Source organism: Momordica charantia (assembly GCF_013281855.1).
Source record: "Momordica charantia cultivar OHB3-1 chromosome 8 unlocalized genomic scaffold, Mcharantia_2.0 BLBB01000008.1, whole genome shotgun sequence".
In the NCBI taxonomy this organism is placed as follows: domain Eukaryota; kingdom Viridiplantae; phylum Streptophyta; class Magnoliopsida; order Cucurbitales; family Cucurbitaceae; genus Momordica; species Momordica charantia.
The window spans coordinates 22,899,605-22,909,786 of NW_028275166.1; the positions used below are offsets into that span (position 1 = coordinate 22,899,605).

The window sequence follows — 10,182 nt, forward strand, 5'->3', positions numbered from 1 at the left end:
GACAAATTTTATTTATTTATTTTTTTAAATAGGAATATTTTGGTAATTTAAAAGGTAAAAAGTGAAAAGAGATAAAAAAAATTAGAATGAATGAACACATTTTTCAGAAAATGGGTCAGAAGTCCAAAATGAAATTAAAAAAATGGATAAAAAATAGCTAAACCATGGGTAGACTCAAATCATAATTAAATACTCAACAAGAAACGAAATAGTAGTATAATTCCAATCATAATCCAATCAAATCAAATAACAGTTATGTACTAGAAAAAATAATAATAAAATAAAACGGGGATATTAATATGCGAAACCAAGGAAAATTCCAAACGCGGAAACCAGCAGTTCTTTGCGCAACGGAAACAGCGAAAAGTAGGAGGCCCGTCGTTTCCTGTTTGTTTCTTCTTCGCTTCTCCCATTTCGCCGTCCTTCGGCTCCCATAAAGCCCTTACCCATTTATCCATTTCTTCAATCTTAATTTTCATTTGCGTTTTCTACTCGTAATCTCTCCCAAACAGCATCACAATACTCTACAGGCGAGTGTAAGAACTTTCAACCCTTGCCCTTTACATTTCCCTGCATTTTTTCCCTTCAATTTTCCCCCATCCCTTGCTTTTTTCTCCAATTTCTCATGTTTGAACTTTAGCCCATGAATTCACTGCCGGCTAATAACTATGATCTTACTTTTTTGACTTATATATTTGTTTTGAGAATTCCGCAGTTGGGTTTATTAGAGATGCTTCAATTTGGGTCGTCGAGAATAATTTTTTCTCTTTTCTTGAGATGGGTTTCTATTTTGTGAGTTATACTTGTCAAGGAATCGATCATGGACTCTGTCGAACTGAAATCCTGAGCTGGCTGATATAGTTTTCTTGCTTTCATTTTTGTTCTGCAGTTTCGCTTTTTTGCGTTCCAGTTATTTTGCTTCCTTTTTTTTCTTTTTTCCCTCTCCATAAAACAGTATACGCGTTGGAATCTTTATTATCCTTTTGGAAAATTGTATGGCGCTTACTTTCTTGGACCAGTTCAATGGAAGAATTGGGCCGTTTACTTTTACTTTTTGGTGCATCTTCTAATGTCCATCAACTTCTATGAGGTTTGTAGTGGGACCAAACATTTGACGAGTCACTTTGTGCATCCTATCCTTATTCATCCACATAATAATCCGAAGTCTTCATAGAAATCATTAGTAAAAAAAAAAAAACTATCTTTTCGTTAAAACTTATTCTTTTCCCATTAAATCATTTCAACTCATTGCCATTGAGCAGGTGAGGGATGTTCCAGACCTAAAGTTCGATTTCTAATATTTGTTTTTCTGATTTGTAGTGATTTTGGTGGCGTTGCTTTAATCCTCTGTACTATTTCCCATTGTTAACTGTATTCGTTGACTTGTTTGCATTTCATGGTTCAATTAGCTAGAAAGTCCCTTCCATTAGAATGTTTTGACATTAGAAGCTTCTTGAATCTGTATGGACTGTTTATTTTAGTTTTCTCAATGTTACGATACACGTTCATCTCCTTGCTTTAACTGTGTTTTGCTTCCCCATTTGTTTTAGATTTGAATTTTTTTTGGTTGTTTTATGTTTTAATTATGAAGCCGGTCTACAACAAATCTAAGGAATTTACTAATTGTAGGGCGTTTATAGGAATATAATTCCTTCTTATGTTCTTCAAGTTTCTCGGTTGCAATTGTAGGCTTCTGCTGAGTTCTTTTTGCATTGCAACTTCGCATTACAATAACATCTAACTAATAGCTAGTTGGGCTTTATGTGCTGGCTTCTTTCTCTAAGATGAGGTCTCATATTCATCTGCTGTTTGAGGCTATAACATGAATATTTTTTAGGAGTATATAGTTTAAAACATTTGACATAATAGCTTGAGCTTTATGTTTTGACTTGTTTTTTGAAGTCGAGGTTGCTGGTTTTAATCTTCTCCAGTTTTCTATCAGCCCAAATTTGATTTTCTTTTTCTTTTTCTTTTTATATAATAAAAAAAATCTAAAAACCACCAAGATTTAACATTTGCAGTGTTGTGAAGCACTCCCATATTTTCTTATGACCGTTGAGTTCATAGATATTATGTTGTTGATGGCATGGAAACTGTTGTTATATAAACACTTACCAAATTGTGTACCATACTTCTATTGTACAGAGCTCCATAGATGTTAGGATTTGTCGGTCATATATCTTGTCTAAAGTGGTATTAATCTTAACACTAGGAATTGACCAAAAGAAGAGCTTCACCTTCTTCATAATTCTGAACTTCCATTTTCTGTAGTTAAATTCATGGGGAGGGGGTTCTTAATTTCTCCATAGTCCATAAGGTGCATAAACGTAAATTTGCTAGTGAATTCATTCTCCTTAATTTTCCATGAAGATACCTAGCTGGAATTTGAGGGGTTCAGGGATGGGGGAAAAGAGCTACTGAGAAACAAATGATTTTGGATATTTGTCCTTATGTGGTCATGTTACGAGAATAAAAAATGCGAAAATAAAGGAGAGTGATAAAAACACTATGGAGCTCAAGAGAGGGAGTGCTGACTTGAATCTTAGGGTGATTGAGGAGTGCAACTAATCTTATGTGGTGAGAGGAAGGTGGAGGACTGTGATGTGTTGCAAGGGGCCTTCTTGTTGACTATTAAACTCATTGGGGATGGTGGGTGGGAAGAAGGGTGACGGGGTGGGGGGTTGGGTAACTAGGGGAAGATTTTAAGGTGGTGAGGAAATTTTCCGAGATCTCCAATTAAAAAAAGATGGGATTATGAAGGCAGTGAAACATCTTGGCAACTCAAAAGCATTGGTATTGGATGGATTCATGGTGAAGTTTTCAAAAGATGTTGGGAACATTTTAAAACAAGATATAATATGTTCTGATACTTTTGAGAAGGGCATTTGAATTCTTGCATTATGAAACTTTCATCTGCCTCATTCCAAAGAAACAGAAAACAGCAAAGTTGAGATTATTGCACCATAAGATTGACTACAATTGTGTATAAAATTGATGCAAATGTAAGAGATCGTTGATAGGCTTCAGCAAAAGGATGAGGCTCTCCTGGCCAAATGGGTCGGGAGTGGGAAATATATTTCAGAGAAAAATGAGGCTCTCCTGCCCAAATGGGTTTGGATGACTCCCAAGGAGAAGGGTGAGCTTTGCTGTCAAGTGGTTGGAAGAAAATTTGGATACAAGTCCTCCGGGTGGTAGACAAAGGCTATGAACAATGGACGTTGGTCCAGTTCATGGTGGCTAATTTCAAAAGTTAGTTGAAATGCTTTTAGCTTTGAGGCTAGGCTTTGGCACAAGAATCTCCTTCTGGGATGATCAGTGGATTGAGAATTAGACTTTGAGAAATTTGTTTTCAAGAAGTTTCAGGACGGTAGCAGAACAATAAGGATGTGCAAAAGATTGGGATGGAGATTGGAGAAGTAAATTCCTGGCAGATCACTTTGAGGAACTTGTCATATGGAGAAATTGAGGAATAATGGACTTTGTTTGGAAGGCTGGCAGATTTCAGACCAAGAACGAGAAGGTACCAAAGTATGGAACTTGGAAGCTTCTGGTAATTTCTCAATCAGATCACGTGTTAGAAATTAGCAGAAAGGAGGTAAGGCTTAGGTGAAAATTTTCTGTGGACTTAATGTTTGGAAGCTCTTAATGCAGCAGAGAACGTGCAGAAAAAGTGTCTGAACATTGCACTCTCTAAATTGACGTAAATACAGGGAGAGAGCCAGAATCATATTTTGTTCCACTGCCCTTGCCCTCCCTCTAGGGAAAAGGCTGTAATAAAAGAAGGCCTGGACGTTTTGACAGCCATTGAGATAAGGAATGCCTGAACAGGAACAATGGCAGGAACAATGGCAGGCTGTAATAAAATTGTTTCTTTATTCAAAATGGCAGACAGTTCCTATGCAATTATGCCTCAAGCTAGGGCAAGGAAACGGTCTCTAGTACCAAGTGTCTGCCATTGTTCCTGTTCAGGCATTCCTAAATAGAAACTGCTTTGGATTTTTTTCATCATCATCTCCATCTTCCGTAGCGTCTCAAATAAGGAAAGGTAGTAAATATGAATATTGGCTCAAACAGATTGTAAGGATTTCCCTCCCCCCATTTCTCAAACTTAGTCTTAACATTCTCAACCTAAGAAATCAGGAGGTAACCAATCATAGATAGTTATGAAGGAAAGATGACATCTTAATCTAAAGCCTGCTTCTCTTTTTTATTCCCTTGCTGCTAATCGAGCCAAAAAACAATAGAAATTCCTCTGGATTTTTTCTACTCTTGATCCTCAATACACATCCCACCCATCAGTAAGGTCTTAAATTTGATGATTTGAGGCTTGAGGTCTATTTCTTTTCTTTCTTTTTATTTCCCCTTTTCTTCTCTGCCTGAATCTGAACTACTTCAAAATGGATCTAATAGAAAAAAGTTCTAAAATTTAGCGTGATTTGTTAAAACTTTCTCCCAAGCCACGTACCTTCATTTTTTAACCTGAAGATAATACTATAAATCTTTGAATAAGTATTCCCATTTGAATTGTGTATGATTGGAATTGAGGAAGTTAATTTTCAGTATTGATTACCTGCATGAAATTTCTGAGGTCGAACATGCGGTTATGATGTTGGTTTATGTAATGGCAATTGGCAAGCTGTTTGGCTTTTGTTTTTAATAGTTTTAAATAAGCTAGTATGATTCTAAAAATTTCATATGGTCGAAAAGCTTCACTTACCAATTTTTGGAGTGACTCTCTAAATTCTCTTCTAAAAGTTTGGCTATTGAATATTCTTTAATTATTCTCCAACATTCAGCTTTTGGAGCGTATGGATGAAGTATATATATTATTTTTTTTTTAAAAAATTATGTATTAAATTGTGAGAACAGAATTTATTTATTGTGTCTTTAGCACCAAAAGAGTCGTGCTTATTTGCAGACTTCTACACGTTGATGATTTTAGTTCAACCATATTTTTCTTGAGGAAGATAAAAAGTTCAGAAGCAATTTTCTTTCTGCTCTGAGGTTGTTCTTTCTTTGATGACCATGGACTTCTTCTCCTGGCAGAATAGTTGATAACAAATGGGTCAAGCATTTGGTTGCCTTCAAGTCGACCAGTCAACTGTAGCCATCAGAGAAACATTTGGGAAGTTTGATGATGTACTTGAACCTGGTTGCCATTGTGTACCTTGGTGCTTTGGAAGCCAGTTAGCTGGTCATCTTTCTTTACGTGTCCAGCAGCTTGATGTTCGCTGTGAGACAAAGACAAAGGTTTGTTGCCTGCAAAAAATTAACAATTGATTGTCTTCTTTTCTAAGTAAATAAGAAGCCTCTTCAGCTGGAGGTCCCGAGTTTTAATGTTTGTTAGCTTACTATTTTTTATATTAATTTATTGTCTGTACTCTGCATTCTTTCAGGATAATGTTTTTGTCACTGTCGTTGCCTCAATCCAATATCGAGCCCTAGCAGAAAAGGCTTCAGATGCTTTTTATAAGCTTAGCAATACAAGAGAACAGATCCAAGCTTATGTCTTTGATGGTATACTTGTGTTTGAAGTTCTTTTGTTCAGCACTTTATTAGAAAATTTAATTTCAATATTGTTTTTTTACTGGACTGGTTTCCCTTTCCCGACCTACTATGTTATGTTTTGTTGGGTACAACTCCTAGGGAACTTACCTTTGGATTTATAGTGATATCTGCTGAATGGAATAAATAGTAATTCACTAAGGCAACAAATTCTAACTAGCATTAATAATGTTTGAAGTTTAACTGTTACACCAATCATCTTCAGTTTATTACTGTATCTTGCTTGTAAACTTTAGATTCCATTGATAGCCACACCGATCATCTTCAGTTTATTGCTTTATCTTTTCTTGGTAGAAAACAAAGGCCTGTTTGATAACCTTTCTTTTTCCAAAAAATATTTTGTCACTATATTTTGTTGGGCATTCTATTTTTAGTAGTTTTTGAAATTTTAGCTACACTTAAAAACAGAGACCATTCTTTTCAGAACACTTCTAGTTTTGTGAAATTGAGCTAAGATTTCAAAATTGTTACTAAACTATGAATGACAGGATTTAGTACCTCACCCCTCCTCATTTAAACTCTGTTGTTAAAATTTTTTGGTTTTTGGTGGATAAAACCGTGTTATTAGAGTTCATCTGGTCACAAATTTGTTGAGCAGTAACTAAACCAGATGTTGCATCGTTTTATTGTTTTAGTTATTAGGGCAAGTGTTCCAAAGTTGGACCTAGATTCAACTTTTGAACAGAAGAATGATATAGCAAAAGCTGTGGAAGATGAACTGGAGAAGGTGAATTCTTTTTTTTTCCTTTATGATTTAGAGTCAACCAACTTAAGAAGTAACATCTTTTTCTGTATGGTATTTTGGACATGTAGGCCATGTCAGCTTATGGGTATGAGATAGTTCAGACCCTGATTGTGGACATTGAACCGGATGAGCATGTAAAGAGAGCAATGAATGAAATAAATGCAGGTGAAAGTACCGACTGATCAATGATAAAAGCTTTTTCAGTTTTTGTTACTGCAAATCTTTGACATATGAATCATTTTATTGTATAAACAGCTGCAAGGCTGAGAGTTGCTGCGAACGAGAAAGCCGAAGCAGAGAAGATACTGCAGATTAAGAGGGCTGAAGGGGATGCTGAATCCAAGTATCTGGCAGGGCTCGGTATTGCACGGCAGCGCCAGGCCATTGTGGACGGTCTCAGAGACAGTGTGCTAGCATTTGCTGAAAATGTGCCTGGAACAACGTCTAAGGATGTCATGGACATGGTTCTTGTGACCCAGTACTTCGACACGATGAAGGAGATTGGAGCATCCTCAAAGTCGAACTCTGTTTTCATCCCACATGGACCTGGTGCAGTTAAAGACATCGCTTCGCAGATCAGAGATGGTCTTCTCCAAGCAAGTCGAACTCAGTAGATTGGTCGAGATTGAAGACACCTGTGAAGATCAAGACGGTATATAAATGACATAAAATATGCTATGTGAATAATAGGTTTGGTTGGTTTGTTTTTTTCTTTTGCAAATTTCTATTCTAGGTAGATGTGTGAAGCTTGCTATATCTCATCCTCCTCCCTCCACCAAACCCTCCCAGGTGCAGTGTTTCCTTTCATCTGTGTTTCTATTCAATGATCTTAAAGAGTTTTTATTATTTTTACCTTATGACTTACGAGTAGTTGGAAACCAGGAAATGTAGAAGTTGCATGATTTTGGGAGTGTTTAGGGGCTGTTGGTTTTTTGTTTCTTATTTTCGGTTTTTTCTTTCTTGTTTTTAATTCTTTTTAGACTAGAGACAGAACCATTTTTATTTCTTGTTTCACGGAAAAAAGAAATAGAAATAAAAATATGTTTAATAACTCTCTGTTGTTTCTTGTTTTTATTTTTAGTAGTATATAAATACAATTCATAATATAATTTACAATATATTTCTTAGTCTAAATTATTATAGTTAAACAAAGAATACATTTTCAAAATATTTTTAATTTAAAAAGAGAAAATTTTTTATAAAATATAAATAAATAAAGAGAGATAATATAAAAGAAAAAATATATTAAAACCTGCTTTGATTCACTGTATTATTAGATTTAAATAAATAATACATTTTCAAAATATTTTTAATTTCGAAAATATTTTATAAAACATAGAAAAAAGAATAAGAAGGGAGAAATTATAAAAAAATTTATATTTTTTCTTGTTTCTTGTTCTCCTTTCTATTTTTTTTAAAACTAGAGACACGGATACATTTGGTAATCATTTCTTTTTTTTTTTTTGGAAAAAAGGAACACCAAATTTCTATGTTGTTTTTTGGAAAAAAAGAAATAAAAATAAAATTATGTTTGATAATTATTTTATATTTCTTTTTATATTTTTAATTTATTTTTAGTAGTATAACAATTTGCATGATAGGGAATTAAACTTATGATATATTGATTGAGATATATACCAAAAAAAATATTGGTTTTTTTTAATTTTTAGTTAAAATATAATTTAGTAGATATAATATAAAAAAAATATAACATAGGTTAGAAAATATAATATACAAATTTAGACAATTTTTATTAGTTGATGTAATTTTATTATAAAATATTATTAGGAAAAAAAAAACTAGTAAATATCGTACGTTTCATTTCTGTACAGACTATAAATGTTTTTAATTTACTTATTAAAAGTAGAAGCAGTATCTTCCAACAGGTCGTTGTAGTATAGTGGTGAGTATTCCGGCCTGTCACGCGGGTGACCCGGGTTCGATCCCCGGCAACGGCGATTTTTATTTTCTCTTTTTAATTTAAATCTGACACGAGGAGAAGAGTAGAAATTGAAAATAAAATTTGGTTCTTTTTTAGTTATAAATATGTAAGTGCATGCGATTATTTATTTATTATTATTTTTTTCAAATTTCAATCTGACATGAGAAGAGTAGAAATTGAAAATAAAATTTGGTTCTGTTTTTGTTTTTTTTTTTTTGAGTATAAATATGTAAGTTCATGCGATTTTTTCCCTTTTTTTTTTTGAAAAAAATTAAATTTGACATGAGGAGAGATTGGAACTTGAAAATAAAAGCTGGTTATTTTATTTATGTTTTGAAAAAAAATTTGAAATCGGAATAAGAAACTTGATTTGTTCTCTAAAATTTTTGCCTAATTTAAAAAATGATAAATAGAAACGGTTACCAAATGTTTATGTATTTATGAAAATTAGATACCAGAAACCAGAAACAAGAAATAAGAAACGATAATATTTTGGTTGGTTTGGTAATATTTTCATTTCTTGTTTCTGTTTCCGCTTTTTTAATAAAGAAAAATAGAATTGTTGAGGACTGTTTCCCTTTTTTTAATAAAGAAAAAGAATTGAATGGTCATCAACATCCAAAGATTAAAAAATGATAGAATAAAATTTCTATTTATGTTGGAATAAGTTGAAAACGAGAACAAGAAACAAAAAACTTGTTTTTGTTGTTTCCAAAACTTCTATACAATTTTGAGAATACGTTTCTAAAAGATAAAAAACAAGAAACATAAATAGTTGTCAAATATTTAAAATTTTTTAATAAAATTAGAAACAAAAAATAAGAAACGGGAATGTAGTGTTACCGTATCATCCTTATTAATGAGTTTCTAAGGATCTTACAAGCTTTGGTTGTGTACAAGTCTCTCTAGAGTTTCCTTTCCTTTTATCGGTCTCTGAAGCAAAGCTTTGGGTTCGCCCTCCTCACTGCTGGCGAGTACGAGACTAAAAATTTACCAGAAAACCAAAGCTGGACATCAGGCTTGTTTTACACATGACTTTACACTTGTCATAACTCTTTTAATAGTTTAATTACTATATTTATAATTAGATTGAGAAATAGATATGTACTTTTAAGGCATGATTAAAGGAGTAAATAAATACATGCACTCACAAGTCACAATTGCAATAATCTCTCGCTTAATGTGTGAAAGAGCTCTCAACATTAATTAAGAAACCTTACATTAGTTATATTTAAAGTCTGAAAATACAGTCTAAATAGAAACTAACTAAAATAACATAATAATTAAAATTGATTAACAATATCAGCTGTTGGGATTATGGACCCAAACCAATGAGAAAATCTTTTTTCTATAAGGAAAATGTCAATTTGAATTTTTCTTTGTCCTATTTAGTTTGGGCTTTTTTATTTTCCCATTTTAGTTTTTGTCATACCATCTATTATAAATAGAGATAGATGAGCCATTTGATTGTTGTGCACAGATAGAGAGTCGTGAGAAATTCTCCAAGAAGAGAGAATTTGAGAGCTAAATACTTGTGTATCTGTTCGAGAGTTTGAAAAGCTTGTAGAGTGATTCGTGAGCGTTTTCTGTGTGAGGGAAAACTGAGAGAAATCATTGTAAGAGGCTTGCAAACTCTTGAGAGATTTTTACTGACATTTTAGTAGAACCTGCAACGATAGCAGAGAACTCGACGTAGCCCACATTGGGTGAACCAGTATAAATCCGACGTTTAATTTTCTTCTCCCTACTCTATTTATCGTTCTTGTTACTTAGAAGTTTTAGATTATTTTATCTAATCCTTTTAAGTGTAGGCTGCATTTTTTTTCACAACAATTGGTATCAGAGCAAGGTTGAAGAACGATGACTGGATAAGATAAATTGGTTATTTTTTATGGAACTGATTTTTCATACTGGAAGGATTAGATAGTAG

The 10,182-nt window shown here is 33.3% G+C and overlaps 1 protein-coding gene and 1 non-coding gene across 5 annotated transcripts; both read left to right on the forward strand.

Moving 5' to 3' along the window:
* The first annotated feature begins 311 nt into the window (after positions 1–311).
* On the forward strand, positions 312–7,227 carry LOC111019281 (hypersensitive-induced response protein 1). Of its 4 annotated transcripts, XM_088127576.1 has the most exons (7): positions 322–455; positions 500–536; positions 5,047–5,250; positions 5,397–5,517; positions 6,201–6,292; positions 6,379–6,475; positions 6,566–7,227. In XM_088127576.1, exons 3-7 carry the CDS (start codon positions 5,062–5,064, stop codon positions 6,922–6,924), a joined length of 858 nt encoding a protein of 285 aa, XP_087983702.1. In that variant the 5' UTR covers positions 322–455; positions 500–536; positions 5,047–5,061; the 3' UTR covers positions 6,925–7,227. The 4 variants fall into 4 exon arrangements, with proteins under 4 accessions (XP_022151315.1, XP_022151317.1, XP_087983702.1 ...); XM_022295623.2 differs by having other exon boundaries at positions 312–536; positions 5,052–5,250; XM_022295625.2 differs by having other exon boundaries at positions 312–530.
* A 969-nt stretch (positions 7,228–8,196) lies between these two features.
* On the forward strand, positions 8,197–8,268 carry TRNAD-GUC (transfer RNA aspartic acid (anticodon GUC)). The gene has a single exon. It is a non-coding gene; the product is annotated as a tRNA-Asp (tRNA).
* Positions 8,269–10,182: the final 1,914 nt, after the last annotated feature.